Source organism: Oreochromis aureus, linkage group 19, assembly GCF_013358895.1.
Source record: "Oreochromis aureus strain Israel breed Guangdong linkage group 19, ZZ_aureus, whole genome shotgun sequence".
Lineage (NCBI taxonomy): Eukaryota > Metazoa > Chordata > Actinopteri > Cichliformes > Cichlidae > Oreochromis > Oreochromis aureus.
The window spans coordinates 23,334,513-23,354,323 of record NC_052960.1 but is presented as its reverse complement, the minus strand read 5'-3'; the positions used below and the strand labels follow the sequence as shown (position 1 = coordinate 23,354,323).

Below are 19,811 nucleotides of genomic sequence, written 5' to 3'. Positions count from 1 at the left end.
TTGTTATTTCCATAGCACTTTTACACACAATGAAACACATAAACATAGAACCACAAAAGACCTGCAGCCTACCTGAGTGGTGAATTCATTGCGATTTGTGTATCTAGCGGATTGAGGAATTTCCTGGCGAATCTTGTTGACTGTGCCGAGGATGGTGGTTTTCCGTCTAAGAAGTTTTTGCGCAAGTGAAAGTGATGTGAAGAAATTGTCCGTGGTAACATTTCTGCCCTTGTCTAGGAATAGTTCCATCAGCCTCATCACTACATTTTCAGACAGTCTCTCCCCACTGGGACGATTGGGGTCCTTGCCAAGATATGGGAGGACATTGCAAATGTACTTGGATTTTAGGTCATGAGGCCACCCAAAACTTGATCCCAAACCTGTTAGGTTTACTTGCAATATACTGCAGGAAACAGCACCGAGTCTTTGATGGGAAGAGCTGTTCATCAACGGTGATATGTAGACCAGGGTTGTAGCACGTGATGCAGTTGGTGACAAATGATCCCCACACACTGGAAATTGCAGCGAACTTATCAGTCTTTGCTCAATCACTGCGGGTGGACCTGTCATCAAAGCGTAGGTGTTGCATGATGTCTTGGAAGCGGTTACGCGGCATAGTTCCAATGATCTGTGGGTTTTCCAGGTTTGCTGACCAGCAGTCACGTAGTGATGGAACCCTAGTAACCCCTCAAGAAGATCAAGATCTTTGATCAAGATCAAGATCAAAGACTCGGTGCTGTTTCCTGCAGTATATTGCAAGTAAACCTGACAGGTTTGGGATCAAGTTTTGGGTGGCTCATGACCTAAAATCCAAGTACATTTGCAATGTCCTCCTATATCTTGGCAAGGACCCCAATCGTCCCAGTGGGGAGAGACTGTCTGAAAATGTAGTGATGAGGCTGATGGAACCATTCCTAGACAAGGGCAGAAATGTTACCACGGACAATTTCTTCACATCACTTTCACTTGCGCAAAAACTTTTTAGACGGAAAACCACCATCCTCGGCACAGTCAGCAAGATTCGCCGGGAAATTCCTCAATCCGCTAGATACACAAATCGCAATGAATTCACCACTCAGGTAGGCTGCAGGTCTTTTGTGGTTCTATGTTTATGTGTGTCATTGTGTGTAAAAGTGCTATGGAAATAACAATTTATCTTATTTCTTAGGTGTTTTCAACCTCTGCTGCCACGCTGACGGCGTATGCGGCCAAACGGAAGAAGACAGTCTATATTCTTAGCAGCATGCACAGCGTGGTTCAGACTGATAACACCACCAAAAGGAAGCCAAACACTGTCACCTTTACAACACCACAAAGTGTGGCGTGGATGTGATGGACCAGATGGTGCGGGAGTACACGGGTCGCAGAGGAACACGGCGCTGGCCAGTTGCCGTGTTCTATAACATGATTGACATGGCAGCACTGAATGCACATGTGCTGTATCAAGCATGCACCGGGACGCAGGAAAGACGGTGGACTTCCTGGTGGAGTTTGCAAGAGAGTTGGCTAACTCTCATATGGCTGGGAAGAAGGCAAGAAAAGAACAGTTGCTTCGGACGCAACCCTCCACACCTAGCCCTGGAAAAAGAGCCACGTGTCAGGTCAAACACAAATGCAAGAACAATCATGCCACTGTGCGATGTGTTCACTGCTACAGATACACATGTGGTACATGCAGACTACAGCTACCATGGCAGTGCCAGGATTGTGAGTGATTGCTGAAAATGTTGAAATGTACTCACTCACTTTTTATTGTTATTTGTAAATATGTGTACAAATGGTTGTTTTTTTTGTTTTGGTTTTTTGTACTGTTTTTATCAATAAATCTCAGCAACAAAGGAAATACACCCATGTGTGTTGATTTCTCCCTAAGGCAAACTGAAACACAAGTTTCCTTGTGGCTCAGGAAACTAACCACTCCCAGTGGTTCAGCATGGCCCCACCTTATTTACATAACAAAAGCAGCTGTTCACAGGTGATTAAGGATATTAGCTAAAAGCCTACCAGCCATTTGGCTCGACGGTGGGTTTTATAGGTAGAAAAGCCAAATGGCTCTTCTCTGGGACTTCTAGTGTTAACGTGGCTTCACTCCACATCAGCCACGCCGCTTTGCTAGCTAAAACTCCAGTGTCGGCACATAAGGACGCTGTCATAGCCTGTCAACCACGTTGATTGGCTGCGTATATACGAATATGAATCGCATCATTGGCTGGACTATGGGATAAGGTGGCATCGTTTTAATCCCATACGGGAGCAGCCAGTCACTTACTGACTAACACTGCAAAACAGAGTTGTTAAAGTTTTAATTTCAATTCAGGTTAGATTTTTTTTTTGTGCGCAACGCAGATTTTCTGTGCGCAGAGACCGTGCCAGCAGTGCGCAATTGCGCACGTGCGCAGCTTAGAGGGAACATTGGTCACACGTGAAATTAAAACTCCTGCTTTCAGCTCAACATACCTCTCTTGCTTCCTAGTACAGCTCTCAGGACTGAGGGACAGGAGAGGCTGCAGAGAGGCTGAGTGAGAACAGAGGGTTTCGGGGTCTCAGCAGATAAACAGAGGCAGCTGGTAATCCAACAGCTGCTGCTGGTCATGCTTCTTTACACTGAGAGGCCCTCCTCTGTGTGTGTGCATGTGTCTGTGTGTGTGGTGAAGAAGAAAGAGAGCATTCACTCTGCTTTGTTAGCATTCACTCCACCATCCTGTTAACCTCTTCACCCTCAGCCCTGAACTTACTTGCTGTGACTGAAACACAGTGTAACAAGACCTGGGGATAGTTCTGGCTCTACATAGGATTTATTTTATTTTATTTTATTTTGTTAGAAGAACCGCTGATTTTATGACATTCAGAACTCCGTATGTCATTATTACAACTCTAACAGCTGGAGAGTAGCATCACGAGGCTGCTAGCAGTCTGGCTTTATTATTAGGTAATAGGGACTCACGTTAGTTCACCACGTTGGTCTAGAATGAAACATCTCAGTAGGTATTTTAGGGATTTCTAGGCTAGACTAAACTAGACTCCTTAGCATCAGGCAGTTGTAAAAGTTCCCTGGAAATCCTTCTTTTGATCCAAAAGGCCACAGCAAACAAGTAACATGGGCAAGAAAGAAGGACTGTATTTCTCCCATATTAGCTTCTCTTCTTTGGCTCCAGGTAAAATCCAGAATGTCATTTAAAAACCCTTTTAAAAATCTGTCTTCTTACATGCAATTTGACATGACGATGAGACCCTGTCATATGTTAAAGATCTTTTAGCGTCATATTATCCCAGTAAAGCACCCTGCGCTCAGAGTGAAGGCTTACTTGTTGTTCCTAGAGTTTTCAAAAGTAGAATGGGAGGCAGAGCCTTCAGTTTTCAGGCCCCTCTTCTGTGGAAACAGCTTCCAGTTTGGATTTGGAAGACAGACACAATCTCTACTTTTAAGATTAGGCTTAAACTTTGCTTTTTGCTAAGGTTTATAGTTAGGGCTGGATCAGGTAACCCTGAACCCTCTCTTAGTTAGGCTACAATAAGTGTAGGCTGCTGGGGGATTCCCATGATGCATTGAGCCTTTCTTCTTCAGTCAGCCTTTCCACTCACAGTGTGTTTATACACCTCTCTGCATTTAATCATTAGTTATTGTTCATCTCTGACTCTCTTCCACAGCATGTCTTCTATCCTGCCTTGCTCCCCTCTCTCCAGCCGGTTGTGGCAGATGGCCCCGCCCCTCCCTGAGTCTGGTTCTGTTGGAGGTTTCTTCCTGTTAAAATGGAGTTTTTCCTTCCCACTTTCGCCAAAGTGCTTGCTCATAGGGGGTCATACGATTGTTGGGGCTTTCTCTGTTTTATTATTTTAGGGTCTACCTTACAATATAAAGCGCCTTGAGCGACTGTTGCTGTGATTTGGCGCTGCATAAATAAAATTGAATTGAATTGAATTGAATTGAATACAACGACTTCTCGCTGCTTTCGATCAGCTTCACATTTTGGTGATTCATCTTCCTGAATTCAGTGGTACCCTGACTCTTCTTTTAGTAATGCAGTTGGGTTTAGTTACCTCAGTCAGGTTTAACCTGAAATTAAGCTGTCTTGTTTCATTATTCAGCTAGGACACTCAAGTCACCTTTGTTTCTATGGCACATTTAAAACAACAGGAGTTCTGTCCAGTTAAGGCAGATGTATTTACACTCCAGTACCATAATTCACATAAAACAACACCAGTCAAATAGAAATAACTACATAAACAATGTCTAAGAATACAAACAGCAGCTGACATAAATGAGCAGTAATAAAACATTCACAATGGACTTGACAAAAACCATGAGGCCCCTCAGACTTAACTCAAAGTGAATAAAAATAAAAGTCAGTCTTCAGATTTGATTTAAAAACAATCACCTGTTTGACAGGTTTTTATATGGGATGGCAAATTATTCCAGAGCCTGAGGGCTATAAAAACAAAGACGCGGTTGCTTTTAGGCTTTAGGCGAAAAGGGGACACTGAGAGACGTTGCTGGAGGATGACCTCGGTGACCTGGAACCTGGAGGCAAAATATGGGCTTAAAACATCCGTGAACTATTGTGGAGCTGATTCTCAGAGGGCTTTAAAAGTAAATAATAAAATTTTAAAAGCAGCTCTATGTTTCACAGGTAGACAGTGCAACTGAGCTAAAAAGGGGGGATGTGTTGTCAGGCAGTTAGAAGTCAAGCAGCAGAGTTGTAAACCAACCACAACTGAGAAAGAGCGGAATTGGGTAGTCCTTACATAAGGAGTTACAGTATTCTAACCAAAAAGTAATAAAGGCACGAATAACTGTTTCTAAGTCCTTATGATAAATATATAAATAAAAATTTGTACAAAGACAGCTTATCTATCATGGATCATATCTTTTTCTGTAACCCCACACAGAAATTAGTTTTTTTTGTTTGAAATGTCTCCATATAAGCAGACAATATTGTACTGTAGCTTAAAATCAGTGTGTAAAATCTTACTACTAGATGTCTGTAGATTGCAGACTGCAGTCAACACACATGGGATGCTTACCATTTGTTCCAGAAGACAGTTTTATATAAATATGGAGGCATTTCATTTTCTTTTATCACCATTTTCCAAAACTATGAGATCACAACAATCTGATTGGTCAATTGCCATGTTGACCAACACAGGCATGTCATATTGACCCAGTACTGTTAGTGTAAAAAATATTTTTGTACCCACTATATTCTAATAATAATAACACTTAGTAATAACTCAGAAAATACAAACCTGTGTGTAAATATTTAGCAGAATTCTATGTTTTTATCTCAGAGACACCTTTCGAATCGTTAGTGAGTGTACTCAGGCAGTAAAGTGACTCTGGACCAAATCTGCCCTGGAGTCTTTTTGCTATCTGGGCAGGCCACTGTTTGCCTCAGCTGTTGATATGCACATCTATTTACTTTTTAGGAGGCTGTAAAACTTTGAAAAAGGAATCGAGTCAATACGAGTTGATGTGTCAGCAATGTTCACTTCTGTCCAATGGCACAGACAGTGATCAGTTGTTGAAGATATCCTGTTAGCTGTTAGCCACCATTAAACTCAGTTAGCCGGCGTTAACTGGTGTTAGAGAAAATGGGAACTTTGAAGTTAATATAACATTATTGAACTTGGACACTTTGCAAATAAACCCATACGAGTTACTCATACGTGAAAATGTAATCAAACTGTTTATCAGAGGGAAAGTGTAATTTTTAGGAAACTCCATTAGCTTGCACAATGTTAGCTTATAAACAGCTGTTGTTTTTATACTAGCTAGCATGAGGTGTCCAGATTCTCTTCTTCTCCGCCTTTTGCAAGTCTCCAGAGGCCTACATAAGATACGATTAGGTGGAACATGATGACCATCTTGACCATTGTATTCAAGATGGCGGAGCAACATGGCAGCTGCCACAAACTGGTGTCAACTCCTGTGTATTTTTAATGGATCAATTCAAAGTTATGCCAATGCATAAATTTGTTGGAACAATTACTGTACATTTATGAGAAGAACATTCTTTTTGACTCTATTAAAAAAATTAAGAAACAACTGACTGTACTTTTAAGATGTGCAGATCACTGGTTAAAATATGAATGTTGTGCAGGTAAAATCATTTTCTTCTTACTCTCAGACAGAAAAGAAACGAATGAATGTAACTTAATAACTAACTATTCTTTAGACCAGTGTGTCAAACGTAAGAACAAGCCTAACAAAGAGCTCAATCTGTACGACTGCGTGGCTGGTGCATTTCTCTATGATGACAGTGAAATGACTGAACATGGAAAAAATTAGTCAGAGCGTTGAAGATGCATTTATTTTCTCAAGACTTCATTAGCTTTTCGTCATCAATTTTTCTGAATGGGTGGTTCATCAAATGTGAACGTTTTCACAATATAAATCTTGAGACTAAAAGAAAAATGATCCAATACTTTTGCGTCCCACTTGAGATCAAGTGGCCCATGAACTAAAACGATTCTGCTGCTTTAAACACTGACTACTTTGGATTCAGTTCAAGTCTGGTTTTGATTCATGCTCGGAAACCAAGAGAGAATTTTCAGCCTACTGTTATGGAGCTTGTCATCAAAATAGACATAGGAGAGCAATATTTCTGCAACACACACATAAGGTAATGATCTACCCAAATCAGTTTGCACACATTGCTCCTCAGCAATAAAGGGTGGAGATCTCTGCAGGTAATAATTAGACAAAATCATTGAGAGCAGTCAGTGTGAAAGTGAAGGCAGATTATGCTGTCATTGTGAAATTTCAGCTTCAAACACCAGCTGTTTGATGAGGATCGCTTTTTCAGCGTGGAGGAAAACAGCAAAGCAAAAGCAGCGAGCGTGACTGAAGTGCAGAAACTTGTGTCGAGATCACCACAAAAAAAAGTCAGAACACGTTTCGGTGTTTTTGACCTATGAGTCACATTTCCTTGTGATGAAATAAAAGCCAGCTGAATATGAAGAACAACAGGATGTGGGTGATGGCAATGGCAATCAGCCAGTCATATGGACCAATAATGACGAGACCCGCGATTTTGAATTAAAGGAAGCTAAAGACAACATGCAGCGAGTGACATAAATAATATTTTGTCTGCTGCGCAGGGTGAAATCTTCTTAAATTGTGTGTGTGTGTGTGTGTGTGTGTGTGTGTGCAGAAAGCAGAACTGTGAGTGAGACATTAAGAAGTTTCTAATCCTCAAAAACTTTGACTTCACCTTACAAAACCACAATCTCCACCCTTTCCTTGAAACCACACTGTTACGCTTCAGAATTTCACCACCCTTGTTGGCCCGTGCGACCCTTTGATTTGCAGGCTGGTTTGTCAGTTTACTGACAATGTCGGCAGTCATCGAGTCGCGCAGCAAACAGAGGTTTATGGGTGACACCCAGGCTGGAGGTTTGTTGAGGGCACCTTTGATCGACTTTGCAGAAAAGGAAAGACAGTAACAGGAAGGGTGGCGAGGTTTTAAGGGCAGCTCTACTGAGCGCTGGCATGTTTTTTTTTATCTCATGTCAAGTCTTTACATATCTTCATCTGATCAAGGAGTCTTTGGCCATATTTGAATTAATTAAACTGATTTAACAGGAACATTGCTTCACACCACCAAGGGTCCACATTTAGTCATTTGACTAAATCCAAACCAAATTAATGAAAGGTCATCAAACACCATCAACCATCAGAGAGTCACACACTGTATATGCAAAGTATAGGTAGTGGGTCTGTGAAGTGAGTGCCTTAAACATGCATTCAGAATTTCCCTTTGTTGCAAAAAGAAGTCCAACGATATAACAAGCTGTGGGAAAACAGCCCTGGGCTCGCTTGAGCCATGCCCCCAGGAGACACTTTCCTCAAAGTTTACACACTCAATTGCTGTTTTTAAGTCTTCCTGAATGGAAAATGTTGTTTATTTTATTCTCTGTTGTGCCCAGAAGGTATCCTTTAGGGCATGTCTGCCTTAAGTTTGACTGAAAACGTATGTCTTCATAATATACACTGTTATCACTATGGTAATATGGGATTTCTCCACTATACAGGGAGTGAGACCTTTATTGTGGGAGGGAAAGAAAGGAAAACATTACACATAAGATATAGTTCCTGTTATATTTTATACAGTTTACATTCATTTAACTCTTTTGAAAGCCGTCAGACAAACAAAGCACACCTTTGAGAACAAGCCACTCGGTAATGCAGCATTCATTCATGGAAATCAGTTTAAGTGTCCCACTGTTGCTTCGCTGAATTCTTGAATCTCCTAATTGGATGAGTCTAATTGTAAAACCTGGCTCAGTTTACTTTTTGAGGACCTGCCAAGGACTCATCTACATTTTAAAACCGACTATTGAGGTGGAGAAGGGAAGCTTGTACTGAAAGGATCTCGCAAGTGTTGCATTATGTATGCCTCGTGTAAAGGTGTGAGGCCTCTCAAATCTAAGCAGCTGGCCTGGTAATTGCAAAAAAAAAAGGCGAAAGATACTGTAGACTCACGGACCAGTATGTGTAAAGACTGTGGAAGCTAAATAGTCTTTTATTAAGCTGTGTAGTGTTTGCTTTTTAGTGCTGCTGTCAGTAATTTTTTTAAGAGGATTTAGGAGAGACTTAAAGCAGCTTCAGTTGCACAATTCAACCAACAGACATTAGTTTCAGCAATTTGCCATTGGCTGTAAATAAGTTAGACTTCACTCACTGGAATGCAAACAAAGCCTTGCCCTTTCGTTCCCACAGCCACATGGCCATTGGGAAACTGTCTGATTTCAAACTTTGGTGAGGTGCCAGCAGGCTTGTGCTTTTACAACCTCCCCTCCTTCATGTCACATGTTTTCAGCACGTGGTGACTGTGATATTTTCCCTCCATTCCTTGTCCTGTAACAGGACAGTTAACCTCATGTCAGGACACGTCAAGCTGCCAGGTACTGCGTTCACAGAGAGGAATGCGTTTGTATGCGTGGACACGTGCTTGAAAGGAGAGGCCACTCCCACGGCCGACTCGAGAGGGAAAATTTGAAAAAACAGGAAGCTGCCTGTGGAAAGAAATCCTTCACCATGCAGAGCAGGCATGCTAAACAAAACGGCAGACGGGCTATTCTTAGAGATCAAATGTGGAAAACTGGCTTTGGGTGAACTCGGACTGAAAGCTGAAGGAAGTTTAGGTCCAGGATGTGTACAAATAATGTATATATCATGGAATATGAATAATGTTTCTTTAAACTGGTCTGTCAATTCTTTCCTACAGTTAGTTTTTGCCAGAAAACAGTGAATAAGATTACAAAAACAAATCTTGTTTAGAGGCTCCTATGTGATTCGTGCAGCTATCAAGAGAGCATTTCTTACATTATAAATCACTTTATTAATCAGAAACAACTCACTGTTTCAACTCGAATGAAATTTCAATATCACATCATCTTGGTCAATATTAATATACAAAATCAGTATTTTTCTTTAACGTAGTTTTGTACTCTGTGTATTTAAGACTAAAGTTAACCCTGAGACAAGAATAAGAGGAAATAAGAATAGTGGCCCTGTTAACACATAGCATGTATATCAATAAATAAGGTGTGAGATACACACATGCTAAAGTGACTTTACTTTGAACTGGTCATTGATTTTCAACACTAATCAGAAAAATAGTCGGGGGAAGACTCCCTCTGGGCAACCAAAAAAAAAAAGGTGACTTGTAAGAGCAACAAACATTCCCATAGGAGACTCAGAAATAAGTGAAGGCTCTTACTTTATAAGTCACTTAAATTACTGTTAATTATTGACAGGAAACCTGCTGCCTTTTCAAAGAAAGCAGTCAATTAGCAGTGTAATAAACTGACTACACTCACATATAATGTATACTGAAATGCATCAAAAGCTGAGAATTGCATTAAAGTATTGATCTATTGAGCCTTTTGTATATTTTTAAATCTAGGCCTTATTAAAGACTGAGATAAAATAAGGACTCGGTTCATAGATATATCTAAGTATTCATATTCATAGCTTGCCAAACCAACTCAACTCCTTAGCAGGACATACACGCTGTACATTGAGACTTTCTTATAGAACAGCTGGTTTCAGCTCAAAGACGTGGCAATCGTGAAGCCAGTGAGTGAGCTGTGGCCATTAGAGTTCAACACTTTCAATCTTTGATCGTCTTGCCAGCACCATAAAGGTTCAAGTTTGTCAAGCTCGACTTAAACCTGATTTTATTGAATAATTCTGACAAACCATTTTTAAAGAATTTTAAGTTTATTTTTAAAAGTATTATTCATTCACAAACTACTTGCAAAGAAATATAATTTTAAAATCCTGCGTGATAAAACACTCACAGAAAGAAGAGGCTACTATTCATCTCATTTCAATGCACATCAGATCTTTATTTCAGCAGCTCCCCCGCGAGCCTGAACCAAAATACCAAAAGCACCCTACTCATTATAAACCAACATTATTAGCTCGGCAGAGGGTTAGACAGTTTTCTCTGGATTTTAAAAGGTGTCAAAGCGAAACAAAAGACTTCTTATTAGACAGAAAACTGTCCACACTTGCTGACCTGCAGCATCAGAGAAATCTCACTGCAAAGTAAACAGGTAGCTTTGTTTGCTTTGGTATCTTCTGAGGAAAATTATTATTGCAACAGATGTAGGTGGTGGTGATGGGGGCAAAGCTCTGCATTAACCTTGTGCTTTTACATGTTATCATTAAATATCCAATTTGCATTTTGGAATGCCTGGAGAAACGCACACTTCAAAGAATACTCAATAAATCATTCTTAAAAAAAAAAAAAAAAAAAAAAAAAAAAAAAAAAAAAAAAGTTGTGTAAATATATATATAAAAAAAAAAAAAAAATCTTGGGGATGGGGACACCTCTCCATTTCAAGTTTTTTTTTTTTTTTTTTTAAATTAAGTGCTGAAATAATGTGGTACATGACATTAAAAGAAAAAATCCAGTGGGGGGACTGAAAGACAAAGTCCTGGCAGTGTGGTCTGTTTGTATATTGTATATCATTAATGCCAGCTTATATTATAAAAAAAAAAAAAAGAAAGAAAAAAGGAAAGGTAAAAAACAGGCAGTAGGTCCTAGTGGTTTGTTTTGTTAAAAATACAAGTTGTTTCAAATCACCTTTATAAAATCTGTTCACTGCACTGCTGATTTCTTCAAGGATCAAGGATTCGTCATTTCACATCCTTCCCTCTTTAACTTGCATAAATAACTAAATTGGCTATAAATGAAACTTGTGGGGAATTTAAAAATCCCTTTTTCTGCTGGTGCAATCACAGAAGGCATTTCTCCTTTGTTAGAGTGAGACATTAGAAACACGAGGAGGTTGTACTGAGTCCGTTTCATGGAGAGGCAGTGTGTTTTAGCGGGAGATTGGGAAGATGAGGATGTGCTCACAGCTTCTTCAGTCGTCCGTACATCTCCCTCTTACTGCGCTCTCCGGCCCAGGTGCGACTCTTGAGGCGGCACTTCCTCAGGTCCTCTTTGAAATCCTCGTGGTGCATGGGTCGGTAAGACTGAGGTTCACATTGTTTCTGCAGAAGAGAACGAGATGAGAGGATTCAGAGGACTGAACAGCTGAGATTCATGTGGGTCTGTGATAACTGATATGCTAAAATGTGAGCATGCAGTTCTTTTGACTAAAATTGAAGCATTATGTTCCAGATACACAAGGCCTCACCTGCATTTATATTTCACTCATTGAGAATCAATCAAAACCAACCTGAAAATGAGGGAAGAAGTCTTTGTAGCCGCCCTTGAGGATGTATAGCTCGGGGTAGTGAAGTTTGGGATACTCGTTCATGGCGCGGTCTTGCTCTCTGACGAAGCGGCACATTCGGGGGCCGCGCTCCGAGGAGAACTCACAGTGGAAGATGATGACGATTCGCTTGTCTGGGCTGGATGGGACAATCGGGTTCTTGAGGAGGAAATCCTTCACCTGTTCCTCCTGGTGTAGGTTTAGCGCTCCCTGGAACAACAACAAATACTTCACTTTTAGAGCTCAGGAATGGATCACCTACAGAGAAGTCTAATTAAGCAGTTTTAAAATCATCTGATTTGATGATTGACTTTTTTAATGGTCACGTGACATCAAAGTGTACTTATTTTGAAGCATTATCTAAATTAAGTAGGTAGTTAAGTTAGTAAATTAAGGATAATATTGCAGAGAAGAAATGTCACAACTCCTCATATTTATTAGAAGTTTACTAGGAAAGACTATACAAATAAATACGGCGTAGTTTCAATACTCAAGTCTGAGATGTTTACTCAAATATAAAAATACATAAATGTAAAATACAACGACTGAAGCACATTCATGATTAACTGAACTCAGCATTCTGTCATGTTTTCAGCTACAGTTGTTACTGAAAACATCCGTCACATCCCATCACCGATTTTCACATCGTTCTGTGCGATTTTTCAACAGAAATTAGGAAACAATCGAGTTTTTTGTATACTGCGATGTCTGTCACTGACTCACCTTGATATGTCCTCCTTCAAACTCATAAGGATAGCGGCAGTCAATGACGATGACTTGTTCAACTACATGATCAAACTGGCCAGTGAGAGCTGCCACCATCTGAAGACCACACAGAACATACTTTTAATGTTTTCAAAAGCAGCATTGATTACTGTGACGGGACTGAGAGCTTTGACACAGTACGTCTACTCACCATGTCTGAGGTAATGTATTTGAGGTCTTGGTGTTTTCCATCCACTGTGGGTAGAACGAAAGGCTAAGAGACGAAAGGATTCGAGAGTTATTCCACTTTTTCAAGCAACTAACTAACTAACAAGCACACAGAAGAGTTTTCATCCTTCCTTACCTTGGTGAAATCACCTATTAGCTCATTAGAACCAGCCTGACTGTCCAGCAGCTTTTCAATCTCTGCCTGGCAGAAGGACTTGGACCTCTGGAACAGTGAGCAGCCCTGGAAAGAGGAGGGGGGGGGGGGACACTTACTGAGGTAGCCAAGGAGAAAATGAAGCAATTTAAGATAAGCTTCAAAGCCTGGAACAATAGCCAGTAAGCCTCAGTGGATGCTTCAGAAGCCAGGTGACAGATGGTCAGTGGAGATTTTTTAAATCATGCCTACAGATCATTGCTGTGTGTTCAGAACAGCAGTTCTATGTTATCACTGGTTTTAAATGTTTCGATCAGAAAAGAACTTAAGCTCGACAGCACACTTTTGTAACACAAGACGGTTTTCATTCGTCTTGCACTGTGTGGCTTAGACCTGAGCAATGCTGGAAGATCAATCTCAGCATGCATGCACTTCATTCTGTTTTCATTTATAAGAGGATGCTGTTACTTCCTCCCATTCACCTCAGCTCCTCATGTTATTGGCCATCATATTAAAAATAATCCAAGTCATCCAACTAACTTGTATCAACTATCACAACAACAAAAGTGATGCAAGTTGGCCAAAGCAGTATGGCCTTACCATTCTTGGGGATTCGGGGTTTTGTTCCAAGGTGGTTACTTGTGTTCCTGCAAGGCTACGCCGCCTCTTCACCCTGACGGGTGTATTCTCATCTCCGGGGCGGTCAGCACGCTTCACAGAGGGACGGGAAACAGGACTGGGCATCGAAGGAGAGCGAAACAGGCTTCGTGGTCGGCACCGAATCACAGGCTAAAGAAATGCGAGAATACGTAAAATATTAAAGTCAACTCACATTGGCGTGAGGTGCTACAACTTATGACAGCAAAGCATCAAAATGTATTCTGGGTGATTGTATCAAAATACACCAGGACTATTCTTTATACTAAGCTGTGACATATTGTGTTTGTTGTAAATTGATTGTCAAGATGGTCAAGTCATCTGTGGCTACTGGGAAAACCAGGTACACACTTTACATACTGCACCTAGAGTACACACACTTACAGAGTCTTCTCCTATACTGTCAGCCACCAGTGGGGCAGTGAGTAAGCTGGCCATGCCCATCGGTACCCCAGAGTCATTCTGCAAACAACAAATGGGTGACGTTAAAAATCAAGTCTGACAAACAGGAATTGCAGAAAAAAAATTAATCCATAAAAATATATGAACGGCAGGGACTCACCTCCATGTTGTCGTCAAGTACTTCCAAAAAGCCATCGTCTTCATCATCATTTGAGGAGGTGAGGGAGGAACTTCTCAGAAACATGGGGCTGGAGTCATGAAAGTCAAGCTGCTGCACCGGAGGAGGTGAAGAAAGCTTTGTAGAAAAACAGGAAAAAAAAGAAAAAAAAAAGAAAGACAGTCAGCATCTTTCTAGAAGCAGATCACCCCTTTTTAACTTGCAGACAGATTCTTCACATACCATGAGGGCTGGTGCAGAGCTGGGACGGCAGGCAAAGGTATCCTTTGACTGCCCGTTGTTAAAGGATCGCCCACGACACCGTGACGCAGGTTTGGTTGGTTTCTTGAATTCAAAGCTTTCCTGAAATTAAATAAATAAATAAATAAACAAACAAACCATCGTTCACTGACATAAAATGCAAATATCCTGTTTTTAAACCAAATGATGAAATGCCGTCTCCACGGCTCATTTAGCATTACCTTAGCTCTAAGGCAGTGAGACTTAAGTAAATGATTTTGGTCTAACCATCCAACTGACCTCTGGCATGTTCTCCTTATTCTCATGCTGAGAGGTGGTTACTTGGGAAGGTTGCTGACCAAATACTCCATAGCGGTTTGGATCATTCTGCTGTCCCTTCAGAGCTGGACTGAAGCCCATGAGCTGGAGCTGAGGGGGGGGGGATAAAAGGGAATCAGTTAGCAAAGCGTTCAGGCTTTTCCTCCACTGTTCTGTTTGTTTAAGTTATATGTATTGTCAACTCCTCTTCAAGATTAAATACTATTCATGAGCCAAAATAACAACTACAACAGGACATATTATCTGTTATCCCCAGAGATAACAGAAAATATGCGTACGCATAATACACAAGGCTGTAAAATACTTACGGGCAATGAGTTGATTCTTCGAATTGGCATTCTCCTATAATCAACAGATGGCAGAGAAAAGAATTGCAGTCAAAAAAAAAAAAAAAAAAAAAAAAAAGCAATGTTGCTTTTATGGGGGGGGGCAAATAATACCAGGTACAAAACTTACTCATTGACAACTCTGCTTGACTCTCGAATGGCTTTTTCAAATCTGTAACAGAAAGAAGAGTAAGGAATGCTTCAAAAATTACAAAAACTAATATATTCTTGCAATAAGATCTGCTAAGAAACGAGACTAGGAAGGCCTCAACTGTCAGTCATTGCATGCTCATAAACTACAAAGAATCTGGGACTCTATTCAGACACCGAGGGGAACGGTTGGACTTGAGGAAGTTGGGTGAATGCATGGAGGCAAGATGTACTCTTTGCATTGGGAGTACAGCCCACCTGTATGCTAAATAAGTGGGCCTGAGAGCTCAGGGGGTGGGAGGGAGGTCAGGGGAAGGGATGCGGAGATCAGCTAATCTACCATATGCCTGCTGGAGCCAGTGCTGCCAAGCCCCCTTTCTGCAAGAGCTCTTTTGTTTGTTGAGGGGGGAGCGTGTCCCATTCAGTGCAGACCACAAGAGGGGAGGGCAGCTGTTCTCTGGGGGTGCCCTGATTTCAATAGCTGATGCAGAGAAACTCCAGCCCTCCTTTCCCTATTGAAACAAGGCTGCAGTGGAAGAGTGTGCCAAAGCTCAGAGGGGGTGGGTTATCAAACCAGAGCACGCACGCCACATCCTCCCCCATCATGGAAAACTCCTAGCAACCTAACAGCTGTAAAAGGAGGTGAATGAAGTCTTGAGCACCAACTGCTGCAAAAGAACTCACATCAGACCTCGGCAGATGTCTGCAGGGCAGACTCACCCAACTAAGAATAAGGAAAAGGGCCACCCAAGATTAGGCAGCTGAGGGTATGCTAACAAACTGATCAAGATAACAACGCTGAGCACAAGTGCAACAGTATTTTCAGTGAGCAGCACTAGAGTTTCCAACTGATTTTATGGAGCATATTGTCCCAGTTGTATTACTTCCCACCTACAAAATTGCAATATTTAACTATTAAGTTAATTCCATAATATGTCACACTACATTGGTTTAGAAAGTAAAGCTCACATGGTGTATCAGCTAATCTGCTTTGTCTAAGAAAAAGGAGCGAGGCCATCGTCTTAAAGTCAACGGCAGAAATATTAATCCCTCAGATGGTAAATGTGCTTAGCGCTGCTGAACCCAAGCGCTGGGGTGGGGGTGGAGGGTCGGGTGAAGGGGCAAAAGGGTAAGGAGAGACTCACTGCTCAAAGGCTGATAACAATAGTCAGAAGGAGGATAGTGTAACTTACGTGTCTTCTACTTCGATGGCATCTAGTGGGCTGGGGAGATCCATGCCCAGGCCTGAAGGAAGAGATATGTGTCATTAATAGATGATACTGACCTGCCACATGTGTATACACACACACACTTCTCATATTACAGTGCATAGGCAAGCTGTCTGGTGGAGTAAGGACTATACATTAGAAGACTTGAATTTCAAATAAATAAAAAAAAAGAATAAATAAAGACTACACTTGATATATTTGAGCCGTAACTGGCAAATTACAATACATAAAATAGTACTGGAGCTAAAATAAATAACAATAATAATAATAATGATACTACATTTCTCATAACCGCATCAAATCTTGTGGCTGAAATCAAATTCAGTCCATGAACATTTGGCCTTATAGCATCAATTAGCACAGACAATAGCTTTAACGGGGTCTCACCAGCATCAGATGAGACGTCAGAGGCAAAGGAGGGAACCTTCTCGAGGGGTGCATGCTTTCTCCTTTTCGGGGTATCACATTGGCTGCATGACAAAGAAAGAAACAGAAAAATTCCCTTAATGTCAAGACCAAAACGTATTGTGCATTGCAAAAACCGATCAAAAGGAATAAACAAATGACAGGGTAGTTAATGGTTTGAAAAACAGGAACTGCAGTTACATGAAAATAATTAATAAATAAAAACGTCTTTTTAGTACCTTCCGAGTCCAGCTAGATTGTTCATGTCCATAGCCAAATTGGTGACAGGAGACAGGACAGCCGTGGGTCCAGGGGAAAACAGATTCCTGCAGTGCGAGGTCTTAGTGCTGTGCTCAGGCAGAGAGAGCAAGGAAAGCTCGGGGATCCGGTCGGGCCTGTTCGTCTTAACAGGACTAATCCTGCTGAAAAAAGATTCCATGTTGCTTTTTTCGCTGTCCAATCTGCGCAAAAGTCACGCGGGAGTACTGCTGTATGATAGATTTGGTTTGAATTTTGAGTCGGAGAAAGCAAGACGGTCCAAATTTCGAGCTAACCCGGAAGCTAATCAGCTAGCTAGGCTGAATTGAGATTACATTTCCAAAAATACGAAGCAAAACACCGGTCGTAAGGTAGACGGTGGTTCCGTGAGGTGTAAAACCTAGATTTGGTCTTTCCAAATTACTAAAGCCACATCGCTGTTGTTTATGCCAGAGAGTTACAGCACAAGGTACCTCCTCTCTGACAACCCCTGATTTGTGAGAAAAAGACTGAGAGGCTGCTCGTATTTATGTTCAAAATAGAAGCTCAGAAGCGGCAACATGTGAGCCAATCAGCGACGTTTTTACATCTGGACAACCAATCAGAGTGCGAAAGTGCCTACGCTGTTGTCCCCTCACCGGATGAGGGAAAAAAGGAGGAGGATATGACACAATATTCATCTTTTTTTCCTCGCAATTCTTTTGTTCTGAGAAGAAATTTGAATTTTTTTATTTTTATTATTTATTTACACCCAGAGAAACATGTCTTCAGAGTGTTTTATTTGTTTTTCAATTTGTGGATTAAGATTTACTTAACTGTAAATGATGGATTTGATAGGGAACTTTGAATATTTTGAACAACAATGGACAGTCTTTCAAACAAAATGCCCGTTTTTGCAAACCTGTACTCAAATCTACGATTAAGGGCATCAATAATAATCTAACCTCAAGTACAAGCTGAAACAAAATGTTCTCCCTCATATTTCATGAATATATCTAGTGAAGGCAGACATATCAAAGTACTTTTTAAGTGAAAGACACTAACAAAGTAAAAAGCATAAAAATGCATGATTTTAAGTACAAAGCATTATCAACGTTAGGTTTAAAACATGAAATCAGTTGCAGAGATTACAAAAATGCTTCAAATGGGTGTTTTTGGTTGTGTGTGTGTAACAAACTTGTCAAATAGAGAAAACAGATATCCATTGTTCTTCAAAAGGCAGTGAAGAAGAATTGAAAAGCAAATGGAAAAACAAATTACAAGTACAATACTTCAATAATAGTTAAGCATAAAAGGCCCAAATATGTTACATAAATCTTACAGATGAACCACAGGTTGTTCCTTTCAGAGGACTGCGCTGCACAAAAATTTGGTAAATCCCATTGTAACACTGATTGTGTGCGTGCTTAATGGCAGACAAGCTAAACCAGCACCCACACAGAGTGAGTCAGTCAAAGAAATCAGCTCCTCACAGGGCGAACATGTAACACCACGTTCTTTCTCTTGTGCTTTTCTTTCCGAAATCATGTTAAATGCATGCAACATTTTATTGATTAGATGAGGAAATAGAACTCATGTTCTAACGAATGCTCCTTGTTGACTGTGAATGCTGTGAGGTGATATGGGAGTTGTTAGGTTGAAGTTCATGTTATTTGAAATGAAACATCACAGCCTTTCTCCTAAAATTACAACTAAATGTTTTAGAAAGCATCTCAAATAGAATGAACCCATTTTCATGCTGCTGGACAATATAGTTTACCACACATCTGTTTCAATTTAAAGCATGTACTTTTAACTGTACAATGTAATGATATTATAAACTGCAAAAAATGTAAATGGTTTATGGTTTCTGTATTTGTACGGCAGGTTATTACGTAGGTTCTGGTTCTAGCTGGTTTCAGCACAGACTTTTTTATTTCCTTTTATGCTTATCCCAATCTCCTATGTGCAGTGGGCTACCAGTCATAAAGTTTGTACATGCTCGCTGTTGACTGATATGCTGCCATATCTCGAACTGAAAGGCACACACCTTCCTGCAACTAGTTCAACCAGACAATTGAAGTTGTCCAACCGACAAAACCAGACAGATGTTCGTAAAACCACATCAGTATTCTGCCTGAGGTTAATGTCAGGCTTTATTTTTTGCTTTCATCCATCTCTGCATGATTCATTACGAAACTTCTTCCACCAGCAGCCCAGGTTTCCCACATTTTGATTGCATTCACAAAGCTAAGGGAGCAGTTGTGTATAATTGAAAATCTGATATCTTATCACTCATTTTAACATGACAACAGTGATTTAGTATTTCAGTGAGAAGATCCTCAGCTAACATTTTCAGCAAATGTAAGCAAAGTCGGTGTGTTGACCCTGTGACCTTCTGGTTTTAATCACTGTTCACTGGACTTCGCTCAGCTAAAGTATCCTTGTAACTGCAATCTGAAATGTAAATGAACTTTCTTTGGAGAGGTGTGAGCACAGAGATACGACCCAAGGCTCCACACCCCGCGAGTGAAAAAGGGAGACAAAAGGTGGGAGAGGGAAGGTGAATCATCCCAAATGAACCCCCATCAAAACTACTGCTCCCACTTGATAGTGCTGGTGCACTCCCACCACAATCTCAGCTGCACAAACATGCAAATAAGACTGAGATTGCTGAGAATCATTCTACTGAAAACAAGACTCTATATCATTCAAGTAATCCGATTGCATAAACATGTTGAGTTTTTGGATTTATGAGAATACATTTTCCTTCACACTTTAAAGAAATAATGCTGACATCAGTTTATGTATTTGTTGTTACTTTAAATAAGTGAATTGTAACCAAATAC

At 40.7% G+C, this 19,811-nt stretch overlaps 1 protein-coding gene across 1 annotated transcript; it reads right to left on the bottom strand.

The window, feature by feature from the left end:
- Positions 1–10,329: 10,329 nt before the first annotated feature.
- cdc25b (cell division cycle 25B) lies at positions 10,330–17,489 on the bottom strand. Its single transcript, XM_031742081.2, has 15 exons — positions 16,965–17,489; positions 16,708–16,790; positions 16,285–16,336; positions 15,072–15,113; positions 14,924–14,957; positions 14,577–14,705; positions 14,280–14,399; positions 14,040–14,174; positions 13,862–13,939; positions 13,421–13,609; positions 12,803–12,907; positions 12,650–12,712; positions 12,457–12,555; positions 11,698–11,943; positions 10,330–11,509 (listed from the first exon to the last, which is right to left on the bottom strand). Exons 1-15 carry the CDS (start codon positions 17,162–17,164, stop codon positions 11,369–11,371), a joined length of 1,716 nt encoding a protein of 571 aa, XP_031597941.1. The 5' UTR covers positions 17,165–17,489; the 3' UTR covers positions 10,330–11,368.
- Between the last annotated feature and the right edge of the window lie 2,322 nt (positions 17,490–19,811).